Here is a 13978-nt window from a genome sequence, read left to right on the forward strand (position 1 = left end):
TCAGATCGCCAAATCTCCACCATTATCACTTGTCTGGCAACCCCCATATGACCGATGAAAGACCAAATCTCTCTCTCCAACCTCCTTAAACTTGAAGAGAAAAAAACCCCTCTTGAGCCCATACCCCATCATCTCCCCTTTTCAGCTAGCCCACAACCAGAACTCCCTCACCACCACCTCTTTCGCCACTCTTTGGCCAAGGCTCCTCACCACCACCGCCAAAGCCACCCAGATCTCAACCACCTCTAAGAACCATCGGATGAATTCCCCCACATCCCCCGATAACTGCTCCAGCAAGATCCACACGATGCGCCCTTACACCGCCCTCCTCCAGCTTGCATTGAACCCCTCTCCCACCTTCAAGGCCCCCGAGTGGTTCCAAGAATGCCCACCATCTCCTCCGGTGTCAACAGTTTCTATGGCCAATTTAGATCGCTGATGATCAAACAAAAATGGACTGCAGCAATAATCTCAAAGCACAAGAAAAAGAAAACAGTCACCATTCAAATGGAGACCAGTCGCCATTTTTCTCCAAATAGGCCTTTAAAGTCCACTTTATCCTGGGGCAAAGACATTTTCTGATTTAACCTTTCCTGCATGAAGCAGGAAGATGTCAAGCAGTTACAATCAAGACCATGAAACTTTGTGGATGGCTGGCAGTAGAGGCATGCAAATTCTATAACACGTTTCAATAGCCAAGAAGCAGGCAATCTTACAAAGAATGAGCCGGCTAAACTATAAACATAACTGGCTTGCGATGGGATACCACACAGAGCAAGACACAGTAAGTTTAACAAAACTGACTGCCATCTTAGAACTTTGTGCTGCATGGTTCCACCCTATAAGCAGCGACAAGATCCTTGTTAAACTGGTACACGTTTTCCTCTGTAGCGTTCAAAGAACTGCAGGGCAAGAAATGAAAATGAACAATAAAAATGTTTAGCCAAACTTTCAAGGATAAAACAAGTTTCGATAGAAACACCACCCCAGAAGTAAAGTACCCAAGACGACAGCCTGTGGCACATCATCTTACCGATGTTACAAATGGCTGTTGGAATAGCCAACCAAGCACAGGAATCTTTTGCAAGAAAACTGCAAGAGTCGGCCAGAAGCCACTGCCAAACAAAAAATATTCAGTGCTCCAGACAAACAAAGTCAATTTAACTAAAAAGGGGGAAAAACCTCATGATTTGAGAGCAAAAAGTGGCATTGCCTAATTTTTCAATGCTAATACCAAACAAGGTGATCCACTAAGCCTAAACAACCATCAATGCTCAAAGAAGCAGAAGAAGGGTATACCAACCTGAAAAGAATAATGAAACCATACGACTCCAAGATCATGCCAAAGACAGGCCAGCCAATCAGGACCAGAAAGAAGCCAAATCCAAACGAGATTGTACCCTGTCACATCATGACACACTTAAGCTACATCAAAATCGTTAATGAAATGATTAGTTGACTTATAGTAACAAGCAAAAACCTTGTAGTTTTTACGCTTGGTGAAGAATTGCATGGTGGATTTCAGTCCGATGGTTAACATGACACCTGACAGGAAGAGAATCTGATACGATCCAAAAAAAATGATGGTTGAGCAGGCATTCTATCAATTTATGGGGAAACAATACCAGAAAAATAAAATGGAATGCATGAAAGCAGATGGGAAAGAAAAAAAACTTACATTCCCCATTGCTAGCAGTCCCTTGTCAAAGAAGAAAATGATTCCCAAAAATGAAAAAAGTATACCAAATCCCGTCAGTCCCAGACCAATCTCTGATTCATATGCAAACTCAGGTTAGGAGACAGCAGCTAATCCTTTAAACATCATGAATACACAATAATAATGATCCTATACAATCAACTTGTGTCTCTTAATTAAAGAACCAAAAAACAAAGACACTTTAAATGCCATATTATAAATGGCACGGAAGCACAACTCAAGGAGCCCAGATGGGTTTCTCATTTATGAGATAAGAAAGGGAAAAATTAATTAGACATCCAGAACACAACGTTGTAATAGCTATTTTGGCTTTCGACATGTAAACCTTTTTTTTCTGTTGGGGGGGGGGGGGAGATCCAATCTATTTAGGACATTGTAGTTCTTTAGTTCTAAATATATATCTAGAAGACACTTAAATTAAAATAGCACCGACAGCCCTCACACAATATAGGGACTTTTGGATTCCCAACCAAGATAATGATCAGATATCTTGCAAATGAACGAGAGACGCATTGTAATGATATACAAAAGGAAGTACATGTATGTTTATGGAGTTTTCATTGTGCATATAACCACATCTTGTTCCAAGCCATTTGAAAGGTGATCAGTGATATCTGCAAAATCTTTGGACAGCACAATGACCACCCTCTCCAATCCTCTCTGTTCCTTAGCTGAACGTAGAACTTAAAGTAATATCCACACTTGGGTACACAAAACCATTTGTAGGGTAGATGGCCATGCAAAAAAAAAAAATTCAAAGGAAATTCGGAGCCTATGTGCCAGTTCCACTCTTTTCCCCTTCTTTCAAGATAACAATTTCAGAATGAGAAGGTTTTCTATTATATTAAACCTAAAGGTATATATTTTAAAGAATCAAAGGATGCATCAGCTTGCTGCCATTTTCACACTACCTGGAACTTGGCTTAAGATATTGAAAAGGATTAACTAGCACAATGTAAGACGCTCCATGCCGAATGAAGATTATAAAAGTGATTGACAGGACAAGCAACCATATAACAATGAGAGAAGCTCTCTCAACTTTCAGCATGTTACACACCATCATGAATGAGGCTCATGAAACTTATTAGCACGACTGTCAGCCACTAGACAATAAGGGAGTTCTACCAATTTAACCTAAAAATTAGACTTTATAACAGTATCTGACATATGAGGTTAATTTAGAGGGTTTATCAAAGATGAACATTCTTAGCAAACATTTTATACTACATGAGGCTTTTAAAGCCATTGACATGATTGTCAGCCATGTTTAGAGTTGAAAATGTGCCTAAGCTGGGCTGGCTTCAGGTGGGCCTTGGATGAGGCTTGAGACTATTTGGGTCAAGCTTAGGCCTAAAAATAGAGCCTGAATAAATTCTAAGCCAGCCTTTGACCAATATCTGGCTTGGCCTAGGCCCAAACCAAAGCCCAAGTTCAACAACAGACCTAATTTTAGCCTGAAAAAGGGCTCGGTCCATTCTCTGTCCCCTCTGCATTCTCCCCTCTCCCCTCTCTGCTCTCTCTCCCCTCTCCTCTCTCTGCTTCTCCCATCTCTCCTCTCTCTCACACCTAATCTCTTCCTCTCCCCTCTCCACTCTCTCCTCCATCTCAGCCCTCTCTCTCTCTCTCTCTCTCTCTTCTTCCCTAACACTCTTTCCATCTCCCTCATTTTGCACCAGAGCCTGAAGAGAAGCTCGGTCCTGGACTAGGCCAGCTCAATCTGGCTTCTACCTAAGCTTGAGTTTAAGCTCGGATTGGGCTCCAGGCCCGAATTTTGAAAGAAATTTTGAGCCTCAACCTGGGCTAAAGCATGAATTTCTTTTTGGGCTGGACACATACTGTATTAAAACCTGATCAGACTCTGCCTAATTCCAACCCAACAACATAAGAGTGAGGCCAGCTCTCTCAATTTTGCCTAAAGATTATAATCTATAAAATTCCTTTGATGAATGAGGTTAATTGAGAGGCAAAAAGAAGGGGTGCAGATTCATCAAAGCGCAGACATTCCAAGCAAACTCTTAATCTGCATTTCACATCCTTTAAATCTAATTTATTTAGGTTCTTTATAAAACATTTAAAATGGTTCTTTCATAATTACTGAATGCAATTTTTGCAAGACATACTAGAACTATGCTAGTCTGTCAGGATTTTCTTTCTGTGGGGAGGGGGAGGACAAACCTGCGCCCCCCCCCACCCCCACACACAAAAAACACACACATTGGGAAGAAATATTTGCAATCCAGATGAAAAGAGGAAGAGTTGAAGTACCAAGAAGAAAGTAAAGAACAGAGACAACAATCAAAAAAGCTTAATTCAGAAGACTTCTGGGCTTCGGATAGATGCATCCAAGGTCCGCAATCTTGATACTAGATACCATACTAGTACGTTATCAATTTGACACAATAAGAGTTGGTATAGTACGAACCTTGTGGAGACATATCTCCCGAGTCATTTTTCTCACTTTTTATCACAGTACTATCCAAAAACCAGCAGTCTAGATCAGTACGGTATAGTACACACCCAATTCAGCTTGGTATGAGGCCTGTATTGAACCAAATAGTGCACTCATGCTGATTCTGATCCAATACCTACCTTACACCCCAATCATGCAATTCAAGGTGGTACAGCAAATATTGGATGCATCTTCGATGTCTTCCAGCATTTAAGTCCCCATGTTGCAAAAATTGGATATAATTTTTCAAAATGGAAGACTAAGTACAACCACGTGCACCCTTCCTTATTTTCAAAGAACTACATGTTTTCTTCAAGACGTATTATTAGTACAAGCAATAGGGATCAAAGAGACTTCCTCAAAAGGATGGAATCTTTAAGAAAAGGTATCATTTAATTTGTTTGTGCGGATGTGCTATTCAAGTATGCTAGTTTTAAGAGAAAAGTGCTTCATAACTAATGGATTGAAACAAGAAGGGTGGGAATGTAGGGGTAGCTGAGACATTATACTCTCCTCAAGCAGGTTATACCCAGCATTGCTCTTTCGAGGGGAGCATTTAATTCAAGGTGGGCAACCAGAAGCAAAAACATGTTGCGAAGGATGGTGAGTGAAGACAATTTAGCTCTAGTTTCTCTGGACTATCTAGTATTGCAGTTGACACTAATATTCATGTGTTGAAACCTTTTTTATGCATAGATATAAAATTGCTTGCAGTAGTCAGTTACTTGTGAAACATGAGAGATTACGAGATCGAACGTTTCACATCCTTCCTAATATATCTTAAATATTCAATTCCTACTAACTCTGATGTGTTAGGGATATCTGGGAATCAAAGGATTAGGAGGCCTGATGGTACATAGTGCTTGTTTCAGAAAATTTCTTCAACTCTCTTCATATTTAAACAAGATGATCTGAAAAACTTTGTATTTGGAGCCAACGTCATGCCTCAAGACAAACACCCTTATTGCATGGCTACAAGAAGAAGGATCAAGATGAGCAACACAAGGTTTATATAACCAATATCCCCAAATAATAGACCACAACATTATAGCAGAAATGACGGCCATCAAACACACAGTTCTGCCCAGACTGTGCATATATGGAGATTAAAATATTGACAGTTATAGTGGTTGTTATTAGCCAAAATAAAAGAAAATAATAATTAATATGGAAAAACAACATCATAATGTATGCAATTTTGAGCTGGTCTAAAGTTCTGAAAACACAAAAATATTACATTATTAAGGCATACAACGGATATATGAATTGCAACAAAATAAGGAAAAAGGTGGAATGATCATAAATCATGTGTACATTACACCACCTACAAGCATGTGACAGGAAAAATAGATTATGACATGCGTTAGACAAAGAATTCATACTTTTGAGGTCGTTCATCTCAAAAGAAACCATTGTGCCGGGCTAAAGACACAAAGCAAGATGCTTGTATGCAACAACCTGCAACAGCAATAACCAGGAAGAATGTTATTATATGCAAATTATCAACATCAATTCAGCATAAAGGACACTAAATTATAAAAACCAGAATTTTGCAAAAGAAATGCGACAACAAAGAGTCAAAATCTTTCTCAAGATATGATCAGCATGTGGGAATTGATAAGTTTCTTGTGATTACTAAAGTTCAAAATAATCCTGTCAACTAAAAATCTAATCAACTTTGACACCTGTAGTGGTAGCTAAGTCATGACAATGTAGTTTTTCTGTAGGTTATAATATGCACATTCATTTTGTCCCATCTTTTGTTTTTTGGAACATTGTGGATCCAAGAGAAGGAAAAGGTGTGCACATCAACGTTTTCCATCTCACGCACATGCACGCATGCATGCAAACACATTACCACATGAAGGACACTTGAATATTGTGTTATACCAGCTTCTAACCCTCCCACTACCATGTGCCAGCATGCGAACACACAGAGAAACCGCCTTAATAATCCATGTGTAAGATCACAACTAGCATGATGGAAATTATGTTGCTAATAACCCTTTCGCCATGCTATCCTGGTATTAAGCTTAGCTTTTCTTCTATACAATCCTTCCCTTTTGCTATATTATTTATTCTTTCCTACTTTGCACACTGATGGCTACATGCAAGTATATTTTCACAGATACACGCCCCTCTCTCTCACTCTCTCTCCCCCCACTTCGCGCCCCCCCCCCCTCCCGTCCCCCTCCCCCTTCCCTCCTATTGTAATCCTCTTGTTGCAGACACATCTTTACCATTAATTTTGATTATCACTATATTTCATGCTAACATCTTGTATGATGAACTCTTATTTCTCTTCTTGCTCTCATTTTCTTCCATCTTTTGTGTCAGTGATTGATGATACATTCATCATATGGGTCATGTTCCCCATTATTCTGCTTCAGAAAAAATAAATCCATATTCCTCATTTTCAGTTTTTGATGGAAGGATTTCTTCGATTATCAATAAAGGTCGTAGATTTATTTCTTAGATGCCATATCTCTTTGCTAACAATTCCACCATAGAACTGAGCTGCAAAATAATGATAACAGATGGACTCCGTCAAGTGATGTTTCTTCTCATCTGTCAATCTTATCTACTCTTGAAGCTTTAGATAATTCAACATTGCCGCCTATATTGGCTAAACTACTTTGTAAGTTTAAAGTAAGTATATATCAAGTTGAACATATTCTTAGATTGTATTACTATTGTCATGTCCTAACATCAGCATATATTCAAACTTAGATGTATTTATTCAACATTTACTTTATAATTTAGCATAACACAATTTTTAGTTCTTTTCTAAATGTTAGCATGTGTGTTAACATACTAATTGACAAAATAAAAATTGTATATAGGTAGCATATGCACAAATAGAAAAAGGTAGCATATGAGCTTTATAACTCGATATCTCCTATAGGCATCACAAAGCCAGATCTTAGTTATGGAAGTTGAAAGAAATTTAGTCATAGACTAGCACAAAGGTTGCTTCAATTAACTCTGACCAGAAAAAATTGCAGGAATCTTTTTATGTTAAACTATTGATTCCACACGCACATGTGCAATGCATGCACCGCCAATTAGCACAAGGAAATGAGGGAAGAAGCAGAAGAGAAATAGAAGAAAAAAATAAGGTCTCTCAATTAAATGTTCAAAGTCTCATACCAAGTTGAACTTTCTTATTGAATCTTCGAGAACTTACGTATTGGATAATCATACACATCATTTATCCTCTTTGACACAATTCATGACATCTAATATGAACAAAGTGAAGAACATTAGATATCAAGGCTCTTAAATCTCATATTTATTGTTATAGTTTGATTTTCCATCTCTAGCATCACTTTCTTTTTAAAATAATGTTTGAAATACATTGGAATAATGATCTAAAGATAGGTAAATAGGGGAGCCTGGGCATTTAACCAAATAAGGTGATGTTTGTTTTGCCTTGCCTAGGTAAGCTATGTAAGTTCCTAGAAAGCTTAGGCCCCATCATGGCAAACGCTTAGGCAAATACTCAAACGCTTGGACTTAACCAAGTTTGCCCAAGGATAAAGTGGAACTAATGATGTTTTCTTCGGCCAAATAATCTCAGCTCAGAAATCTTAAAGGGTATTTAAACAAGCATCCTGGAGAAAAAAATAACTGAGACAACCTGAACGAGATAATGAAAAGACGTTCATTTTTGGACAAAATCAGAGCTACCTCAGCACTGTACCTCAACTTGTAGGATATTCAGTAAATAAAAGAGTACACAAAATGTAATGCTGAATATGCATTAATAATCTTGAAATAAAAATACATGAAGTTTTCATCCAAATTCTTTATCTATCCTTTATAAGTGTTTCTGCAGTCCTCAGATTGTCTAATTATTAGTTCATTCAGAAGACAGAGGTCCAGAAAATTAAGTGTCCTAACAGTAGACGTCAACAACATACACACATATACTGAGCTCACATTCATATAACAGAACATGCGCTGCTGGAATGGTGCACCTAATCACTTGCAGTAGCTTCCTTATAGGGTGACATCACTACATATGGAAGTGCATACATAGTGACTGTAAAACTGAAGCCCATTTTAGTTTAAGTAGAAATATAGATTGAGATGCTGAGTTGAATATCTCCCACGTAAAAGTTTGACTTCTCGACCTCTGAATTCTTTAGAAGTAAGCTAAACACCACCCAAAAAAAAAAAAAAAAGAGAGCGAGAAAGATCTCAGAGTCAACGGTAGCACTATACATTCCAACAATAGAGAGGAAAAGAAAGCTTGGTGGACAGCTGAACTTATAAGCAACGAGCAGCCATTCACATGAAGTCGCCTAACAATTAAGAGCAAGTTCCACAATCATGACTACTGATGCACCATGAGATTAGAAGTTCACATATGAAAATCTAATACATCAGTCAAGAGGGAAAAGCAATTATAATTTCAAAGATTTATAGCACAATCGGAACATTAGAACAATTAAATGGGAAAAAAAAAATCCATGACTAGCTTTGTGAATTGAGAACCCAAGAAGAGATCCAATCGCTCTCGTGACCCAGAACATGCAAAGAACAACAGAAATCATATGAAATTCTCGGAAGAAGAACCTTCATTCTTATCTATAGAGTAATCAACGAAATTAGGACGTAGGAATTGCCAATTAAAAGAAAATGAAACCTAAGAAGAAATCAGCAACTGGAGATCCTATCGATCTCCAAATCGGAGCAGATAAAGATAACCTCAATACCAACCGGAATCAATAAAGAACCTATCAAGAACCGGAAAGACGCGAAATAAAGAAGAGAAATCGATCGATGAGTACGAGACCAAACTGGATCCAAGAGGGACGGAAGAGATCGGTACCTTTCGAAGTCCCCGAAAGCGAGAGAGGGGTTCAAAGACTTCCCTCGACCGAGGCAAGCGACGACTTCTGGGGCAAGGAATCGACCGATATTTATACGCCGGAGGAGAATGAGCGGAAACTGAAAGCGACCCGCCGTTCGCACGCCTCGGAATGGGAAGCCGGGAAGAAGATCTCAGAGAGCAAAGAGGAGGAAGAACGCTTTTAGGTGAGGTTTCACCGTTTCAGGTCGAGCAAATCAAAATTGGTGAGAGATAACCGGCGCGTCACCCGTGCCACACGAACCTTTTCTTCCTTCACAGCCAGGGCTCGAGCTCTCGGATAGCGGGTGTATCTTCCTTCGCGCGAGCGAATCCACCGTTGGATCATCCACCAATCGCTTTGAGAGCTGTGCCTTAATGCTTTGCCATCTGTGCGTGGATGATCCAAGGGTGGATTCGCCGAAGGAAGGTGAATGTCTCTCTCATGCGAACTGGTCTCTTTTTCTTTTGGTAAAGATGCGAAGTAGTAGTTGACGAGCAAATTTTTCCCTTCTGGGTTTCCTTCCATTCTCGTTTCTGTTTTCCCTGATCTTCTGTGAAGTGTATTCATGCAAAATTTTATGAGAAAGTATGTTACTTGACAGCAAAATCACATAATGTTGTTGGCTTCGAGTTGTATATCATTTTTTTTTTTTTTGCTCGCAACATCAACTGTTGCATTGCACGTTGCTGCAGGATTCAACAAACTCCATTCTCTATCTCCCATCTATCTCCATATGTCTCAAAGCAGATATTGTATGATATCGGTCCAACAATTGATGTAGCAAAAGAAGGAGAATCACTCTTTCGCACGAAAGACACAACCTGAACCCAATGTTGTTGGAGCAAAGGCACGCCACTACCATGTTGGAATGCATTCAGTGTGTAAGAATGCCACATAAGCTCAATTATTTTTTAAGAGAAATCCTGATTCATAGTTGAACAGAGGTAAGGTAACTTAACCTTTATGTACACAAAAATATTTACACTTTCCAGAAACAGATGGGCAACTAGTCGTGGAAGCAACCACCTCGGTAGTGGAACTATTTGTTGGAGAATGGTTGCATGTTGCATAAGCATTTCTCTTTTCACAAGGATTGCCTATGAAGGTTGTTCAATTCCTTGGACCACTTCTCTTGAGTCTTGAATCAATGATTTTATAAGGCCACATAGTCCAGCACTAGTCCAAAAGTAGAAGAGATTACTTTTAGCAGCCAAAATACAACTTGTTGGGATATACCGACCGATCACTCTCATACCGACTCACCGTTGGGCCCATCTAATCAGCGTCCGACTCTACCGACCGCACCGGCCGACAACGTCCGACCGAAGGTATATCGGTCGGGAAGACCCTTCCCATTTCCGACTGACCGAACGACGCGGCCCGACCCCCACTTTGGCAACGCATCAGACTGACCATCGGGGGTGGTGGCAGATGTCCGATCCCCGCGATGCGCTGCTCCAGCCGACGGTGTTCCTGGATCTTCACCCGACATCCTACGACCAAATGCCGATGTATGGTCGGTCGGCTCCTCCAAACGTCGTACGACTGCTGAAGGCCGCCCGTCCTGACAGAGGCGTGCGGCATAGCCGCCCTGGGACATCGTCCTACCCTGGACATGTGTCAACTCTAGTGATTTGACAGCACCACGGCGATTTGACAGTCCCACGGTGACTCTGACAGCCTCCGACGATTTGACAACTCTCCCATTGTCTGCACCATTAATGACGGCGCCATGCCGCGCTCTACTATAATACGGAAAATGCAACAGTGCTGGAGGAGGTTCTTTCGAAGCCCCTGAACTCTCCCTCTCTAGCTCTCTCTCTCTCTCTCTCCCGCTGAGCTCCCCTAATTCTTTTCTACTGTTGCCTAGTCTCCTCTCTGACTTGACCGTCGGAGGGTCTCCGCCGGAGACATCTCCGGTCAGTGTAGACTTCCCTTATAGGTGCTCGTTCCCGACGATCAGACGATGAGGAGATTGGCCGCAACAGGTTTTGGCACGCCAGGAAGGGGCAGACAGGGATCACGACCCCCACAGAACTCGAAAACACCCTTTCGAAATGACAAGAACCAGGGCTCAACGATCGAGGGCCATCGGATCGGTGAGGCACTCTTCCCGTCGAGAAGAGGCCTCTCCTCCACCCTCCATGGCGGAACCTAGCTCTCCGCATCCTGTGGTGACCACGGAGACGCAGATCGTGGCGATCGTGCGGCAGATAACCGTGTTGACGGACGCGGTCAAGAGCCTTCAACAACAACTAACCCGGTTGCCGCACTCGCCGATGGAGCAACCGGCGGCTCACCCGATGCCCTCTAGGAGCAGCCGCCGACGCCCGCGTCGGTCTCCGTCTCCTCCTCGGGAGCAGCTGTCACAGCACTCCCACCGAGAGGAGGAGAGGCGGCTACGGCATGATACCCATCGATCTCGACGACCGTCTCCTTCCCAGTTGGAACGAGCAAGGAAGGAGAAGCGACCGCGAACACCGTCCGCCTCCCCCTCAGATTTGTCGGGAGACTCCACCCCCAGGGTCTCTCAGCACCGACGGGCCGACGACTACGAATGCAGATTCGAAGAAATCGACCGTCGGCTTGCCCAACTGCAGGTGGACAGACAAAAGTCCTCGAACGACGTCGACTTCCAGACCGCCCAACCTCTCTCCCGACTCATCCTCGACGAGCCGATCCCTAGTCGGTTCAAGATGCCCCATGTGGAGCCCTATGACGGTTCCACTGACCCAGTTGATCATCTGGAGAGCTACAAGGCTCTCATGACGATTCAAGGGGCGACCGATGCTCTTCTCTGCATCGGCTTCCCCACCACACTTCGCAAGGCCGCCAGGACCTGATACTCCGGCCTCCGCTCGGGAAGCATTCACTCCTTCGGTCAGCTCGAACATGCTTTCGTGACCTATTTCAGCACTAGCCGGAAGCCCCCACGAACCTCAGACAACCTTTTTTTTCCTCAAGCAGGAAGAAAATGAGACGCTCCGACACTTCGTGATGCGATTCAACGCGGCCACGCTCGAGGTTCGGGACCTCAACGAAGACATGGCTATCTTAGCCATGAAGAGGGGGCCAAGAGGGTCCCGATTTACATACTCCTTGGACAAGACCCTCCCCCGGACATACGTCGAACTGCTGGAGAGCGCGTATAAATACATGCGTGCAGATGAAGGAGCTTCCGACCGGTGCCTGACTGAGGCCAAGGGCCCGAAGGAGAAGCGAAGGAAGGGTCGGGCCCCTGCCGAGCCTAGCAGACCCCCGACCGACAAACAGGTCTCACCCCAGCGACAGAGCCCGAGATCGCCTCGACGGCGAAGTCCGAGGCCGATGCATCTCAGGTACGACTCTTATACTCCCCTCTCTGCCCCTCGTGCGCAGATTTTGATGGAGATCGAAGGGGAAGAATATTTGCGATGGCCTCCGCCTTTGAAGGCAAAAGGCCTCGACCGACGAAAGTACTGTCGATTTCATCAAGGCCATGGCCATAACACCGAACAGTGCATCCAGCTCAAGGATGAAATCGAGGCCCTCATACGTCGAGGGTATCTCAGAAAATTTCGAAGGAACCCATTGACGGGATGCCTGACACCGATGAGACGCCTGACACCGACGAGATGCCTGACACCGACGGGACGTCTGACACTGACGAGACGCCTGACACCGGTGGGACGTCTGGCGTCTGGCGTCGGACCAACCAACGGTACGGTCGTCAGAGCCGGAGCTTAATGCGATGGATGTTCACTCCTTTCGCCCGAAGCCGCCGCCCACGCAAGGATGCTGGCCAGCACGCCATCCGACTCAGGAGTGGGGGGGGCAATTATTGGGATATACCGACTGGTCACTCTCACACCGACTCACCATTGGGCCCGCCTAACCAGTGCTCGACTCTACCGACCGCATCGGCCGACAACGTCCGACCGAAGGTATGTCGGTCGGAAAGATCCTTCCCGTTTCCGACTGGCCGAACGATGCGGCCCGACCCCCGACTTTGGCAACGCATCAAATTGACCATCGGGGGTGGTGGCCGATGTCCGATCCCCGTGATGCGCCGCTCCAGCCGACGGTGTCCCTGGGTCTTCACCCGATGTCCTACGACCAAATGCCGACGTATGGTCGGTCGGCTGCTCCAAGCACCGTACGACTGCTGAAGGCCGTCCGTCCTGACAGAGGCGTGCGGCATAGCCGCCCTGGGATATCGTCCTACCCTGGACATGGATCAACCCTAGTGATTTGACAGCACCACGACGATTTGATAGCCCCATGGTGACTCTGACAGCCTCCGACGATTTGACAACTCTCCCATTGTCTGCGCCATTAATGACGGTGCCATGCCACGCTCTACTATAAAATGAGGAAGGCAACAGTGCTGGAGGAGGTTCTTTCGAAGCCCTGAACTCTCCCTCTCTAGCTCTCTCTCTCTCTCCTGCTGAGCTCTCCTGATTCTTTTCTACTGTTGCCTAGTCTCCTCTCTGACTTGACCGTCGGAGGATCCCCATCGGAGACATTTCCGGTCAGTGTGGACTTTTCTTGCAGGTGCTCGTCCCCGGCGATCAGGCGATGAGGAGATTGGCCGCAACACAACTTGAAAGCGTATTTAGAGCTGCAGATGAGCAAAGCCAGGTATCAAGATGCCTGGGCTTTGCTTGTTCCCATGAAGGGACCATCAAGGCCAGCTTCATGGAGTATATTCGAGGTTGGGTCAATTGTTGTATGAACCAAGCTGGAACAAGTGTTTGGTTGGTCATATATTTTTTGTGGGCCTAGGTGCTTAAGCCCAATAAGTTTGTGGGCCAAGATTTTTTTTTTTTAACAAAAAAAGTGCTCAAGCACAAGATGTTTATGAACCATAAGGTATATTTATAATCCTAAGCATAAACAATTAGATGTCCACTGAAGCATAATTAAAGTTGTGCTATCGGATTAAGTTAATAGGAGGTTGTAGTTGCATGTTAC

At 43.7% G+C, this 13978-nt stretch overlaps 1 protein-coding gene across 1 annotated transcript; it reads right to left on the reverse strand.

Moving 5' to 3' along the window:
* Positions 1-483: 483 nt before the first annotated feature.
* On the reverse strand, positions 484-9236 carry LOC105059558 (vesicle transport protein GOT1). The gene is made up of 7 exons (XM_073249848.1): positions 9004-9236; positions 5549-5624; positions 1679-1770; positions 1481-1561; positions 1304-1401; positions 1034-1115; positions 484-902 (listed from the first exon to the last, which is right to left on the reverse strand). The coding sequence occupies exons 2-7, from the start codon at positions 5577-5579 to the stop codon at positions 864-866; spliced, it is 423 nt and encodes a 140-aa protein (XP_073105949.1). The 5' UTR covers positions 5580-5624; positions 9004-9236; the 3' UTR covers positions 484-863.
* Positions 9237-13978: the final 4742 nt, after the last annotated feature.

Source organism: Elaeis guineensis, chromosome 16, assembly GCF_000442705.2.
Source record: "Elaeis guineensis isolate ETL-2024a chromosome 16, EG11, whole genome shotgun sequence".
NCBI lineage: Eukaryota > Viridiplantae > Streptophyta > Magnoliopsida > Arecales > Arecaceae > Elaeis > Elaeis guineensis.

Excerpts from the sequence above, each read along its gene's own strand:
- LOC105059558 (XM_073249848.1), bottom strand. The coding sequence starts at position 5,579 with ATGGTTTCTTTTGAGATGAACGACCTCAAAA. Across the intron at positions 1,771-5,548 it reads TGAGATGAACGACCTCAAAA|AGATTGGTCTGGGACTGACG; the intron begins GTATGAATTCTT and ends CATATGAATCAG. Across the intron at positions 1,562-1,678 it reads GACTGCTAGCAATGGGGAAT|ATTCTCTTCCTGTCAGGTGT; the intron begins GTAAGTTTTTTT and ends GGATCGTATCAG.